Genomic DNA, 14,863 nt, shown 5'->3' with positions numbered 1-14,863 from the left:
AGTCCCAGCTACTCGGGAGGCTGAGGCGAGAGAATCGCCTAAGCCCAAGAGCTGGAGGTTGCTGTGAGCTGTGAATGTCACAGCACTCTACCGAGGGCGACAAAGTGAGACAGAGTCTCACAAAAAAAAGGATAGGAGATTGAGGAAAGTGTCAGTTGGAAGATGGACCAACAGGACAACTGACAAATGAAGGGGCCAGAAAGGCAGGCACTTGTAAGAATTGCTCTCCTTTATTGAGAACCTCTCATGTGCTAAGCAGCCTCTTCTCCCCCACCCACCTGTGACTCCACATATTTACTGGCTCCATTTTACAGATAGGGAAAACGGGCCCAGAGGGACAGCTAGTTACTGGTTCAAGGTTCTAATAAGAACAGGAGCAATGTCATGCCTTGGCTAGGGTCACGTCTGACAGTCTCTTGACCACTGTGCCAGCCTGCCCCTCACTGGATGTCTAAAGGTGTGTGTGGAGGGGGCAGCCATTGGAGGCAGGGGCCATTAGCATTCAACACCATAGCGGTCGAAGTGGCGCACCAAAAGGCCGATCTCAAGGTGCACGGTGCCACCAGCAGCTGTATGCAGGCGGTAACGGTCAGCCCCACTGTAGATGGTATCCCCATGCAACAGCTGTGGCCCACCACCCACAAAGGCCCGTGCCAGCTGCTCCCGCCAACTGCCTAGGGGCCGCCATGTGGGGCAGGTCAGCTGGTGGATGCCAGGGCTGCTGGGCACATGGCAAAATCCATAGCCTTCAAGCTGACTACGGCCAAAGCCATCTTGGGACCACACCTGGAGATGGAACCGGGGCCAGCCTGCAGGACAGAAGGGAGAGAGAAAGGAGGGATGAGCAGGGCCCACTTTCTGCTCCTGTATCACTCCCTCCTTTATATTCACTGGAGCCCCCAGGCCCAGTCCTTTCCCTGTTAGGTTTCTGTCCCTGAGTTTCTACCCTAGCCTCCTCTCTGGGCTCCCACCACTTAAGCCGCCCCACACAATACTCAAAGGTATCCTTCTAAAATCCTCCCATGGCTCCCCAGTGCCCTCAAAGTCCAACCTCCTCAACATTCAAGGCCCTTCAGATCTGGCCTCTGCTGACTTCCTTTTCCATACCCTCCCCCTCTGGAATCCCAATCAGAGCAGCCCACTGTGCCTCCAGTCCACACCTCAGTGCTTTGGGCCTTCTCAGGTATACTTCCTGTCTCCCCCACCATGGCCCCACCCAGTCCCCCTCTCTGGGCATAAGGCCTTCTTTCTTGCTCTCTCCCATCTACCTTCCATCTGGTAGCTAGAAGCATTTTTCTCTCCTTTCCATAGGTTTCCCTACAATGTAGTTCAGCTCCTTAGCCTACTCATCAAAGCCTTTGGAGATCCAGCCCCATCTCATGTCGTTCTGAGCCCCCTCTTCCATGTCAGGGCCTGTTCTGTCTAGCTAGGGACATGGTAGTGAACATAAATGCAAGACAAAAATTCTTGCCCTTGTGAAGCTGCCATCCTAGACAACGAACACAGTAAATAAGCAAATTATAGGGTATATCAGGTGGTGATAACTGCTCTGGATAAAAATAAAGCTGGGTAGGGTGGGAGTAGGGATATGGTTTTAGAAAGGAGGTGATCAAGGAAACTTCACTAAGAAAGTTACATCTGAGCAAATGCTAAAAGGAGGAAAGAGAGTAGGCCATGTGTACTTCTAGGGGAAGAGCACACTCAGCCAGAGGGAAGGACTAGTGCAAAGGCCCCGAGGAGGGAGTGTGCCTGGCACGGCCAGCATGGCTAGTTCAGTTTGAGGTAGGGAGAAGGGAAGGAGGTGACAGCCACATTGTGTAGAGTGTTGTGATGTCTGGTAAGACTTTGGCTTTTAACCTGAGTGAGGTGAGGATCACCAGAGATTTCTGAGCAGAGGAGGGATGTGAGCTGACTTAGGTGTTCACAGGATCCTGCTGACTGGGAGTTGTGGATAGGGCACCCCAGTAATGAGGCTATTATAATAGTCCAAGTAAGAGATGTAGTCAGACCAGAGTGGTCCAGAAAGGGCTGAGAAGTGGGAGTTAGGAAGCATTTCACAGGTAGAGCCAACAGGATTTCCTGATGGACAGAACAGGGGCTTGAGAAAAAAGGAAGGATGATACCACCACTGGGACCTGGGGGTCCTAAGAGCTGAGAGGATAAAACTGTCCACCTCACCTCCAATTACCCAGGTGGCAGCTAGAAAGCTAGAGAGGTGTTTTTCTCGGTTTTGTTATTTTTTGTTTGTTTGTTTTTTGACACTGAGTCTTACTCTGTTGCCTTCAGTAGAGTGCTGTGACATCATAGCTCATGGCAACCTCAAATTCATGGGTTACAGTGATCCTTTTGCTTCAGCCTCCCGAGTAGCTGGCACTACAGGCATCCACTACAATGCCTGCTAATTTTTTCTTTTTTTTTGTAGAGACAGAGTCTCACTGTACCGCCCTCGGGTAGAGTGCCGTGGCGTCACACGGCTCACAGCAACCTCTAACTCTTGGGCTTACGCGATTCTCTTGCCTCAGCCTCCTGAGCAGCTGGGACCACAGGCGCCCGCCACAACGCCCGGCTATTTTTTTTGTTGTTGTTGCAGTTTGGCCGGGGCTGGGTTTGAACCCACCACCCTCGGCATATGGGGCCAGCACCCTACTCACTGAGCCACAGGCGTCGCCCATGCCTGCTAATTTTTAGAGACAGGGTCTTGCTTTGCTCAGGCCGGTCTTGAACTCGTGACCTCAAGCAATCCATCCCCCTCAGCCTCCTAGAGTGCTAGGATTACAGGTGTGAGCCACCATGCCTCCTGCCAGTAGAAAGGTCTTTTTTTTTTTTTGAGACAGAGTATCACTATGTCACCCTCGGTAGAGTTCGTGGTGTCACAGCTCACAGCAACCTCCAACTCCTGGGCTTAGGTAATTCTCTTGCCTCAGCCTCCCAAGTAGCTGGGACTACAGGCTCCCGGATTCAAACCCACCACCCTCGGTATATGGGGCTGGCACCCTACCCACTGAGCACAGGTGCTATCCTAGAAAGGTGGTCTTTTATAAGTAAAATCTGACTTGTTCATTGCCTGTTCTGGTTTCCCTTGTCTTTAGGAGAATGGCCTCTGCTCCCTACATATGTCCCCTGCCACCTCCCCTTCTGTCATCTTCCCCCTCTCCCTCGGTTTTCCAAATGCCTCCGGCTCACTCTCCCCTTGGAGCCTTACACATGCAGTATTCTTTACCTAGAGCCCTCTTCCATTCCCTGCTTTATTAGCTCCTTCATAGCAAAGCTCAAATGCCTCCTCCTCCAGGAAGCCCTTTCTAACTTCTGAAACAGTCAGACATCTCTTCTGCACTCCCACAATCTCCCTTCCCAACCCTGCCCACTCTGGGCTACCACTTTCTGGAGATGGGTATATCTCCCCAGTGGGATGGCGACCTCCGTGAAGTCAGGCTGGGGGTCTGTCTTGATTTCCAAAGCCTCCTTGGTATCAGCCAACACAGGCTGGGTACATAGCAGGCACTCAGTAAATATTATTTATGTTATTGAAATATATGGTGCATTTATCTAGACCAGTGGTTTTCAACCTTCCTAAAGCCATGGCCCTTTAATACAGTTCCTGTACTGTACTGTGGGTCGTGATCCACAGGTTGAGAACCGCTGATCTAGACCATTTCCTAGAATCTGTTCCTCTCCAATAATCCACATTTTCTACCAGAAAAGGTTTTCTGATACCCCTCCTCCCCCAATACTCATTTCCCCTTTGAGCAGAGCACCGCCTCTGCTTTTAAAGCAAGCAGCTCTTCCTGAAGAACAGCAACCAACCCTTGCACCTCTCTCTCTCTCATAAAACCCCTCCTAGCTTCCTCCTTATTGGAGACCTTCCTGGTGTCTCTTTACTTGAAAGCCAGCTCTCTCCCACCCTGATCCCACCATCCCATGGCCCCCTCTAGCCTTGGCCTTGGCCCCAATCCCACACACTTGCAATCTCCTGCACAGCAGGGATGGGAAGGTCTCAGCTCAGCCTATCCAGGGCCAGGCATGGCTGGGAAAGGAACCCACAAGGTATGGAGCAAGCAGGGACAGGACTTGGCGTTCCCAACCCCAACAGCTTTGGGTGCTAATGGGCCCATTCCCCTGGGGGCCCAGGCCCAGTACCTACCTTGAAGACCTTTGGTGGCAAAGTGCAGATCAATGGGGTGGGACCAGTAGGCCATGTCCCCTACCTGGGGGGTGTCCACCTGTGTTTGGCCTTCACGCACACCTGACAGAAGCTTCCATGCTGCCCCTGCAGTGAGAGCCAGGACTCAGATGGGGTAGAGAAGGGTGGGAGGCAGCCATTAGGAAGGGGGTGATGCTCTGACTATAGGACTCTATTTCTCCCAGGCATCTGGTGGTAGGGGTTACAGAGTGTGGACTTTGGAGCCAAATATCTGAGTTCAAATCCGAGCACTACCTCTTCCTGCTGTGCATCCTTGGGCATGTTACCTTTTTCTGCCTTGGTTTCCCAAATAATAATGCATTCCTTCTGGCTTGGCGCCTGTAGCTCAGCGGCTGAGGCTCCAGCCACATACACCAGAGCTAGCAGGTTCAAATCTAGCCAGGGCCTGCCAGACAACAATGACAACTACACCCCAAAAATAGCGGGTTGTTGTGGTGGGCACCTGTAGCTACTTGGGAGGCTGAGGCAGGAGAATTGCTTAAGCCCAGGAGTTTGAGGTTGCTGTGAGCTGTGATGCCACAGTACTCTACTACCCAGAGCGACAGCTTGAGGCTCTGTCTCAAAAAAAAAAGAAAGAAAGAATTAGCCTAACCTTACCACTTAAATCCTAGACCAAAGCAGGATTGCTTGAAGCCAGGAATTCAAGACCAGTCTGAGCAACATAGTAAGACCATGTCTCTACAAAAAAAAAAAAAAAAGTTGTTTGTTCATGGTGGTGTGCGCCTATAGTCCCAGCTACTCGGGGAGGCTGAGGTGAGAGGATCACCTGAGCCCAGGAGTTTGAGGTTGCAGTGAGCTATGACACGACAGCACTCTACTGAGGGTGGCAAAGTGAATCTCTGTTTCAAAAAAAAGAAGAAAAAAAAAGGGATATATTTCTTTATTTTTATATTTTTATTTCTTTTTGAGACAGAGTGTCACTTTGTCACCTTTGGTAGAGTGCCATGGCATCACAGCTCATAGCAACCTCAAATTCTTGGGTTCAAGCAATTCTCTTGCCTCAGCCTCCTGAGTAGCCGGGACTATCGACACCTGCCACAATGCCCAGCAATTTTTAGAAATGAGGTCTTGCTCTGTTCCAGGCTGGTCTCAAACTTGTAAGCTCAGGAGATCCACCCATCTCGGCCTCAGGAATATATTTCTTTTTTTTTTTTTTTTTTTTGTAGAGATAGAGTCTCACTTTATGGCCCTCGGTAGAGTGCCGTGGCCTCACACAGCTCACAGCAACCTCCAACTCCTGGGCTTAAGCGATTCTCTTCCTCAGCCTCCCGAGTAGCTGGGACTACAGGCGCCCGCCACAACGCCCGGCTATTTTTTGATTGCAGTTTGGCCGGGGCCGGGTTTGAACCCGCCACCCTCAGTATATGGGGCCGGCGCCTTACCACTGAGCCACAGGCACCGCCCAGGAATATATTTCCTTCTTTCCTTCTTTTTTTTTTTTTTTTGAGACAGAGCCTCAAGCTGTCACCCTGGGTAGAGTACTGTGGCATCACAGCTCACAGCAACCTCAAACTCCTGGGCTTAAGTGATTCTCTTGCCCCAGCCTCCGAAGTTGCTGGGACTACCGGTGCCCACCACAACGCCCAGCTATTTTTTGGTTGTAGTTGTCATTGTTGTTTGGCAGGCCCAGCTGGATTCAAACCCGCCAGCTCTGGTGTATGTGGCTGGCGCCTTAGCCACTTGAGCTACAGGCGCCAAGCCGGGAATATATTTCTTATGGAGGCTGAAAAGTTCAAGGGGCCATATCTGATGAGAGCCTTCTTACCGGTAGGGACTGTTCTGAAGAGTGAGGGGGTTAGCATGCTCTTTTTCAAGATTAAGATGCTAACATGTACCTCTTCTTAAAAAGCTACCTGTTCCAAGAGTATACAACACACCACTTGGGTTAAGGGCTGAACTACAACTTGAACTTCACCTTAGATATGAAGACAATGTTAACCTAAAAATTTATATCCTCATCAATCTGAAAAAAAATTTTTTTTAGACAGTCTCACTTTGTTTCCCTCACAGCAACCTCAAACTCTTGGGCTCAAGCGATTCTCTTGCCTCAGCCTCCAGAGTAGCTGGGACTACAGGCGCCTGCCACAACACCTGGCTATTTTTTTTTTTTTTTTTGTAGAGACAGAGTCTCACTTTATCACCCTCCGTAGAGTGCCGTGGCATCACACAGCAACCACCTGGCTATTTTTTATAAATGGGGTCTTGCTCTTGCTTGGGCTGGTCTCGAACCTGGGAGCTCAGGGCAATCCACTAGCCTCAGCCTCCCACAGTGCTAGGATTATAGGCACCACACCCAGCCTTCTCAATCCGAATTTTTTTTTTTTAACTACCGGTTCCCCTTTCATGATAAACCATGAATCCATGAACAGATTAATCTATTCATGACTTCACCTTCCAATACTGCTCCACTGACAAATTTCAACATGAGTTTTGGAAGGGACAAATAGCCATTCCAACCATAGCACTCATAGTTTTGTGAGATTAAATAAGTTAATACAAAGCACTTGGAACACTGCCTGGGGCATAGCAAGTGCTGGAGAAGTATTCAAAATCATTTTATGACTATTATCACCCCCCATTTAGAAGCATAGTACAAGGACTAAGATGGGGTGGAGGAGCACATCATGAAAGGCACATAATAATAGTGCTCCTATTAAGAGGTGATAGGTGGCGCCTGTGGCTCAAAGGAGTAAGGCGCAGGCCCCATATGCCGGAGGTGGGGGGTTCAAACCCAGCCCCGGCCAAAAAAAAAAAGAGAGGTGATAATAATAGTGAAAATCTACTGAGTGCTTACTAAATGCCAGATGCTATGCTAAGTGCTTTAGGCAATGCATTTAATCCTCCCTCCAGGACTCTTAATCCACACCCTATCCCCTAGGTTACAGACTCTTCACCATGGCCCATAAGACCCTGCATGGCCTGGCTCATACTCCTCTCCCAGAATTCATCCTCATCACTCTCCCCCTCTTGTGCCTCACTTGTGCCTCACCCTCTAGCCTCACTTGTCCCATTGCACTGGCAATTCCCTCTGCCTAGAAATGGATGTCTCCATTCCTACGTTTTTGGGGTTTTTTATATTTCCATCTTTTAGGGCTCAACTCAAGTGCCACTTCTTTTTTTATTTTTTATTTTATTTTGAGGCAGAGTCTCACTCCGTCACCCTGGGTAGTGCTGTGTCATCATAGTTCACATCAACCTCAAACTCTTGGGTTCAAGCACTGGTATTGCCTCAGCCTCCCAAGTAGCTGGGAATACAGGCACCCACCATAGCACCCAGCTAGTATTTCTATTTTTAGTAGAGATGGGGTTTTGCTCAGGCTGGTCTTGAACTCCTGAGTTCAGGCAATTCAACCATCTCAACCTCCCAGAATGCTAGGATTACAGGCATGAGCCACAACACCCACCCTCTACAAACATTTGTTGTGCACCTAGCATGTGCCAAAGACTGTTTTCCTTGCTGGGGATATAGCAGAGACAACAGCAGATTAAGATCCCACAGCAGAACTGGATTCAAACTCAGCTCTCTCTCTCTAACTGCACAGCCCAAGTCTTGGTTATCCAATTGTCTCAGAGTTCTCGAATTAACACCCTAACAATACTAATTTTTTTAAAAAAGCATGTCAGTCATAACACCCTTCTGGGTTAAGTAAGGAAAGCACAAGGCCCGGAGTCACATTCTTTACATGCAGGATTTCCCAACAGGCACATGAAGGACAAATGAGGAAACTGAGGCTCCAAGAGGAGAAGCATATGCTCAGGGTCACAGAGCAGGGGATGAGGTACAGACTGGAAACCATGTCTGGCTTCAGAACCTGGCTTTCATCCACTCAATTGGATGAAATTGAAATCCCAATTTCCCAGAGAATCTCAACTACCACCTCACTTAACAGTAAAATAGAAAAGGATCCAAGCCTGAGGGGGGTGATAATGGCAATGGCCACGTTGTTCCAAAGCCATTTATCTGTGCCAGGCAATGACATACCTGGAGTTTTAACAAAGAAGACTCCATCAAGCATTACATGAGCCAGCCAAACAGTTAATGAGCACTTCCTAGTCCAGCCATATTTTAAGTGCTGTTGATATTCATTTAGTCCTGACAACTCCATTAAGTAAATACTGTTATTGTTTCCATACTACAAATGGGAAAATCAAGGCAAAGAGAAATATGCAAGATCACATAATAAGCAACAACTGTTTTATTTTTTTATTTTGTTTTTGAGACAGTCTCACTTTTTCACTTGAAATAGTGCGATGGCATCACAGCTCATAGCAACCTCAAACTCTTGCCTCCGCCTTCTGAGTAGCTGGGACTACAGGCGCCCACCACTATGCTCAGCTAATTTTTCTATTTTTGGTAGAGATAGGGTCTCACTCTTGCTCAGGCTGGTCTCAAACTCCTGAGCTCAAGTGATCCACCCATCTCAGCCTCCCAGAGAGCTAGTGTTACAGGCATGAGCCACCATGCCAGGACTGCAACAACTGGTTTTGAAGCGAAGTCAGTGTTCTTAACGATGTGCTGCCTCAGCTGAAAAGTGTGTCAATGAGTTTATCCTAAAGTCCCATATCCTTAAAGGCTGTGTGTTCAGAGAGTGGGAGCCAAAGCCCCTAGTGATGAGATAGGAAAGAATAAGAAGGGAGCATAAGACTCACATGAACAGGAGTGTGGTATGGGCCAAGAGTCCTGGGAGCCTATGCAAGATAAGGATCAGGGACAGGGTCAGGGGGTCAGGAACATGAAGCCTCTAGGCTGAGGGTCTTGGTCGGGAAATGAACCAGGCCTGGTGGAATACCTGTGTGGATGCCCCACTTGCAGAAGAGGCTACTTTCAGAGAAACCGGTGGCCCCCATAATCTGCCCGATCACGTGCACCTCAGCCATGCCCCTGGGAGGGAAAAAAATACAATCACAGCTCTGTGAGGTAAGTGTATTATAAATGCCCTCCACCCCCAGGGAGAGCTTGGAAAAATGAGTGGCGCCAGCATCTAACTGCCAGGTGTGAAACAACCTCCTTTTCTGGCTCAGTTTCGCTGAAAGCTCTGCCACAGGCACCTGTGGCTCCGCCCACGGACGCAAGAGTCCCGCCTCCCACGTCACACCGGCCCTCAAACTCCGGGAAGCGCGTGCGTTTTGAGTTCAGGAAGACGTGAGTCCCGCCCCCAAGCAGAGCGCATGCGTTAGTGGTACCTCCGCGAGCCTAACGGTTAGGGAAGGCGAAGGTGGTAGCGGGGATCGTAGTTCATCGGCCTGTCCTGTTCTTCTGTCCGCGAGCGCCAATGAGACGTAACTCGCGCATCTCCCAAGACCTACCTGCAGCGAAAGATCTGAAGAGCCGTACCTCCGCTGCCGCACTCGCCTTGGGTTCCTCGGTTGTTGCTGGAGCAACAGCAGGCTCTAGCCTTGGCCTGTACCCGCCCTGCACGACTCTGATTGGTGCCAGCTGCCTTGGGGGCGGGGTGAAGCTGTGACGGACGCTTTTCTCTGTTCAGAGAAATAGCGTCTCTTTAGCCACCTTCCATCATTTAGGGCGTGGCTGTGCAGCTGCCATCTTGAGTGTGGCAGAGGAAGTTTGACCGCTAGCTGTTCCAGATACCCTCTTTACAAAATAAGCAAATCTCTCCATGCCCGGTGACCTGCCCACCCCCCAACAAACTCCAGTACAAGATCACAAATTAAACACGAGCTTAGGAACTTCCCTAGGTCATTGTATCCTTCCCCTTGCTTTATAACTGGAGTCTACTAACTTGTTTTTTGTTTTTTTGAGAGGCTCAAACTGTCGCCCTGGGCCGTGGCGTCATAGCTCACAGTAACCCAAACTCCAACTCGGGCTCAAGCAATCCTCTTACCTCATTTTTATTTTTCTTTCTTCTCTCTCTCTCTCTTTCCTTCTTTCTTTTTTTTTTTTTTTGCAGTTTTTGGCCAGGGCTGGGTTTGAACCCGCCACCTCCGGATATGGGGCTGGCACCCTACTCCTTTGAGCCACAGGTGCTGCCCAGTTTTTCTATTTTTAGTAGAGACGGGGGTCTTGCTTTTGCTGAGGCTGGTCTCGAACTCATAAGCTCAAGTAATCCACGCGCCTCGGCCTCCCAGAGTGCTAGGATTATAGGCGTGAGCCACAGCACCCGGTCCTGGAGTCTTTCCTTTCTCGAGAGGCTCGAGAAATTGTGAAATGTGTTTTCCTTACGTTTTCAGAGTACCCTCGAGCTTTAAGGACCAGTAATCCAACTTCTTTCTCAGAGCTACTGATAAGTTTTTCACTGTTAGTGCCTGATTCTGAGCAAGATGCGTGGGGGTGGGGTGGAGATGAGAAATAAGGAACTGAGTTTCCTTTATCTGCAGAAAATCCTATTTTCGAAGATTGGGCTTAGCCAGTAATTTGTCTTGTTACCCTGCCTGGCTCTTAAATCTCAATTGTTTCATCCATGTAGTGGGCACACGAAAGTGAATTCAGAGGTACCTGCCTCGTCTGGATTATCTTCCCATTCTCTGGTCCAGTTGAACCTTAGTCCTTTATTCCTTAACCTAGACCAGGTATCCTGCCAGAAGTTTTCCACTCCTGTTTCCTTTAGCAAAACGGGGACTACAAAAGAGTCACCAACTCACAATTATAGGGAGGGGACAATATTTCAGTGGGAAAAAATTTATAGTATAAATAAGATAATTCAATAAAGTATTTTCCATAAGATAGGTATTTTATTCATTTATTTATTTTTATTGAGACAGAGTCTTACTTTGTTGCCCTCTGTAGAGGCCAATAGTATCATCGCTCACAGCAACCTCAAACTCCTGAGATCAAGCGATTCTCTTGCATCAGCCTCCCTAGTAGTTGGGACTACAGGCGCCTGTCATAACAGCTGGATATTTTTTTTTCCTTTGGTTTAGCATCCCCAGGCCAGATTTGAACCCACCAGCCCTGTGCATGTGGTCAGTGCCCTAACCACTGAGTATGGGTGCCCCAGCTTAAGTATTTAAAATTACTATTTATTGAGAGGGTCTTTTCTTTTTTTTTTTTTTTGTCGAGACAGAGTTTCACTTTATGGCCCTTGGTAGAGTGCCATGGCATCATACAGCTCACAGCAACCTCCAGCTCCTGGGCTTAAGCGATTCTCTTGCCTCAGCCTCCCAAGTAGCTGGGACTACAGGCGCCTGCCACAACGCCCAGCTATTTTTTGGTTGCAGTTCAGCCGGGGCCAGGTTTGAACCCACCACCTTCGGTATATGGGGCCGGCGCCGGAGAGGGTCTTTTCTAACAGTCCCCATGAACTACACACATTGCCTTGCAGACGTCCTCGCCAATATCCCACAGGTAGCTGATATTATTAGCTTTTTACTTAAAATGAAATTAGGCCAAAATTTGGCCAGGTTTGGTGGCTCACACCTGTAATCCCAGAACTTTGTGAGGCTGAGCTGGGAGGATCACTTGAGCCAGGAGTTTGAGACCAGTGGAAGCAAGAAAGAGACCTCATCTCTACTAAAAAAGGAAAAGTCAGCCAGGTGTAGTGGTGCATACCTGTAGTCCCAGCTACTTGGGAGGCTGAGGCAGGAGGATTGCTTGAGCTCAAGAATTTGAGGATGCAGGTAGCTATGATTGCGCCACTGCACTCCAGCCTGGATGACAGAGCAAGACCCTGTCTCAAAATAAAAAAAAAGTTACAAAATCATTTGCTTTAAGCCAAAATGATCATAAGTCTGTCTGCCCTTCTCCCTAAACCTTATGTTCTTAACTTCTCTGCTGTACTCCCTCTCTGGTATATACGTCCCCCAGAATTAAAAAACATATAAATAATGTGCCTGGGTGCAATCTTAGTCACCACCATTTCCCATATCCAATCAGTAGTCCTTTCAATACTCTTTCTTAAATATTTTTTCAGTTGGTTTCCCCACTGGATGATATTATTAAGAAAATGAGTCATCTCAGGCGTGGTGGCTCATGCTTATAATCCTAGCACTCTGGGAGGCCAACGTGGGTGGATTGCTTGAGCTCAGGAGTTTGAGACCAGCCTGAGCAAAAGCAAGACCCCATGTCTACTAAAAAGAAATAGCCGGATGTTGTGTCTGGTTCCTGTATTCCCAGCTACTTGGGAGGCTGAAGCAAAAGGATCACTTGACCCCAAGAGTTTGAGGCTGCTGTGAACTATGACACCACAGCACTCTACCCAGGGTGAGACTCTGTCTCAAAAATAAAGAAGAAAAAGAAAAAGAAAATGAATCACAGGTCAATTGTCTAGATTCAAGTCTTAGCTCTACCCCTTTCATGTGACCACTTGTCGCTCTGTGCCTCAGTTTCCTTATCTGTAACAGTGAATAATAACCACCTTGTAGGATTGTAATTGTCAACTTTAAATAAAGAGATTCAGAAAATAGAATTAAGTATAGAGTTTATTTGAGTGAAAAGCTTGAGAATCACCACCCAGGACCCTGAAAGCATGGGGTCACTGTTCCAAAGTGGGGAAGCCCAAGTTTTACTTAAACAGGCAAGGATAGAGTTAACAGGGTTACAACATTTTCTGTACAAAGCCGGTGTATACTTACAGCTTTTTGATTAGTACAACTTGCTACATTCTAAGGATGATTGCTTTATTTATTATTTAAAAAATTTTTTTAAAGACAGAGTCTCACTTTGTCACCCTTGGTAGAGTGCTGTGGCGTCATAGGTCACAGCAACCTCCAGCTCCTTGGCCTAGGCGATTCTTTTGCCTGAGCCTCCCAAGTAGCTGGGACTACAGGCACCCACCACAATACCCAGCTATTTTTTGTTGCATTTGGGTGGGGCTGGGTTCGAACCCGCCACCCTTGGTATATGGGGCCACTGCCCTACCCACTGAGCCACAGGCACTGCCTGGAAGATTGCTTTAGTATTACATGAGGAGAGGTGACATTCTGAGGGGGTTTTATCTCTGCTGCCACTTGGCCATTCCTGATCATTTACAGGAAAATAACCAAAGTTGCAACTGCATGCTGTGTGACTCAGGCTACCTAGCCACATTCCTCTCAAGGCTCAGAATAATTTAAAGTTGCAACATCTTTAAGTTTGAATTATTCAATTTCACATTATCAGGACTTAATGAGTTAATGTGTGAAGCTGTTTTAAAATAATGTCCACAGATTCTAGGGCAGCCTCCTTTCAATAGGTGGGGCCTAATTCCTCTTCAGTGTGGCTGGATTCAGTAATTTGCTTCTAACCTATAGAATTTGATAGAAGGGCTGCTATGTGACTTCTTTTTTTTTTTTTTTTTTTTTGTAGAGACAGAGTCTCACTGTACCGCCCTCGGGTAGAGTGCTGTGGCGTCACATGGCTCACAGCAACCTCTAACTTTCGGGCTTACGCGATTCTCTTGCCTCAGCCTCCCGAGCAGCTGGGACTACAGGCACCAGCCACAACGCCCGGCTATTTTTTTGTTGCAGTTTGGCAGGGGCTGGGTTTGAACCCGCCACCTCTGGCATACGGGGCCAGTGCCCTACTCCTTGAGCCACAGGCGCCACCCTGCTATGTGACTTCTAAGACTTGTTTATAAAAGGGCTTAAGGCTTCCTCCTTGCTGTTTCTCTTGGATCACTCACTTCGAGGGAGATAGCCACAGTGTTGTGAGGACATTGAAGCAGTCAGTTGAAAGACACAAATGGTGAAGAATTGAGGTCTCTTGGGGACAACTAACACCATGCAAGTGACCCATCTAGGAAGCAGATCTTCCATCCCTAATCAAACCTTCATGTGACTGCAACCCTGGCCAACATCTTGGCTGCTGCTTAACCAACCAGCCAAATTGTTGCCAAATTCCTGACCTGCAGAAACTATGAAATAAGAAATGTTTATTGTTATAAACCCCTAAGTTTTGGCGGTTATTTGTTATGCAGTAATAGATAAACAATTTGAATATGTAATGAATTCAGGACAATGTCTGGCACATAAAAAAACTATAAATTGTTTGTTGTTATTATTATTATTATTATTTATTTTTTGAGACAGAGCCTCAAGCTGTCACCCTGGGTCGAGTGCTGTAGCATCATAGCTCACAGCAACCTCCAACTCTTGGGCTTAAGCGATTCTCTTGCCTTTTCCTCCCAAGTAGCTGGGACTACAGGCGCCTGCCACAACGCCAGGCTATTTTTTTGGTTGCAGCCGTTATTGTTGTTCGGCAGGCCCAGAATGAATTCGAACCCGCCAGCTCAGGTGTATGTGGCTGGCAACTTAGCCGCTTGAGCCACAGGCGCCGAGCCAATTGTTTGTTATTATTAATAGTTTTCATTGTTGATATTGTTATTGAAGTGGCATAGCTTACAAATTGGCATTTTTTACAAGAAGCATGTGAGTATTTACTTTAAAATTTTTATTTAAAAATGCTTTTAATTGGGCGGTGCCTGTGGCTCAAAAGGGTAGGGCACTGGCCCCATATGCCGGAGGTGGTGGGTTCAAACCCAGCCCCGGCCAAAAACTGCAAAAAAAAAAAAAAAATGCTTTTAATTGTGGTAAAGTACATATTTACCAACTTAATGATTTTTAACTTTATGGTGCAAAACTGTTAGTACACTAGTGTAAGTACATTTACAGTGTTGTGCAGCCAGTCTCCAGAACTATTTTCATCTTTAAAACTGAACTTTGAGACCGATTAATCAACTTCTGGCCTATTCCCACCTCTCAGCTCTTGGCAACTACCATTCTATTATA

The 14,863-nt window shown here is 47.7% G+C and overlaps 1 protein-coding gene across 2 annotated transcripts; it reads right to left on the bottom strand.

Moving 5' to 3' along the window:
• Nucleotides 1-200: 200 nt before the first annotated feature.
• Nucleotides 201-9,633, bottom strand: B9D2 (B9 domain containing 2). 2 transcript variants are annotated; one of them, XM_053605202.1, is made up of 4 exons: nucleotides 9,537-9,632; nucleotides 8,992-9,083; nucleotides 4,142-4,267; nucleotides 201-809 (listed from the first exon to the last, which is right to left on the bottom strand). In XM_053605202.1, exons 2-4 carry the CDS (start codon nucleotides 9,077-9,079, stop codon nucleotides 496-498), a joined length of 528 nt encoding a protein of 175 aa, XP_053461177.1. In that variant the 5' UTR covers nucleotides 9,080-9,083; nucleotides 9,537-9,632; the 3' UTR covers nucleotides 201-495. The 2 variants fall into 2 exon arrangements, with proteins under 2 accessions (XP_053461177.1, XP_053461176.1); XM_053605201.1 differs by having other exon boundaries at nucleotides 202-809; nucleotides 9,509-9,633.
• Nucleotides 9,634-14,863: the final 5,230 nt, after the last annotated feature.

The sequence above is a fragment of the Nycticebus coucang genome, chromosome 10 (genome assembly GCF_027406575.1).
Source record: "Nycticebus coucang isolate mNycCou1 chromosome 10, mNycCou1.pri, whole genome shotgun sequence".
Taxonomy (NCBI): domain Eukaryota; kingdom Metazoa; phylum Chordata; class Mammalia; order Primates; family Lorisidae; genus Nycticebus; species Nycticebus coucang.
The sequence above is the reverse complement of the archived record's forward strand: the minus strand, read 5'-3'. Positions and strand labels throughout refer to the sequence as shown.

Bases quoted from the DNA above. Each gene is read 5' to 3' on its own strand.
- B9D2 (XM_053605201.1), bottom strand. From the start codon at position 9,079: ATGGCTGAGGTGCACGTGATCGGGCAGATTATGGGGGCCACCGGTTTC. The intron at 4,268-8,991 runs GTATTCCACCAG...CTCTCACTGCAG, and splicing joins CAAGTGGGGCATCCACACAG to GGGCAGCATGGAAGCTTCTG. The intron at 810-4,141 runs GTAGGTACTGGG...TCTGTCCTGCAG, and splicing joins TGCCACCAAAGGTCTTCAAG to GCTGGCCCCGGTTCCATCTC.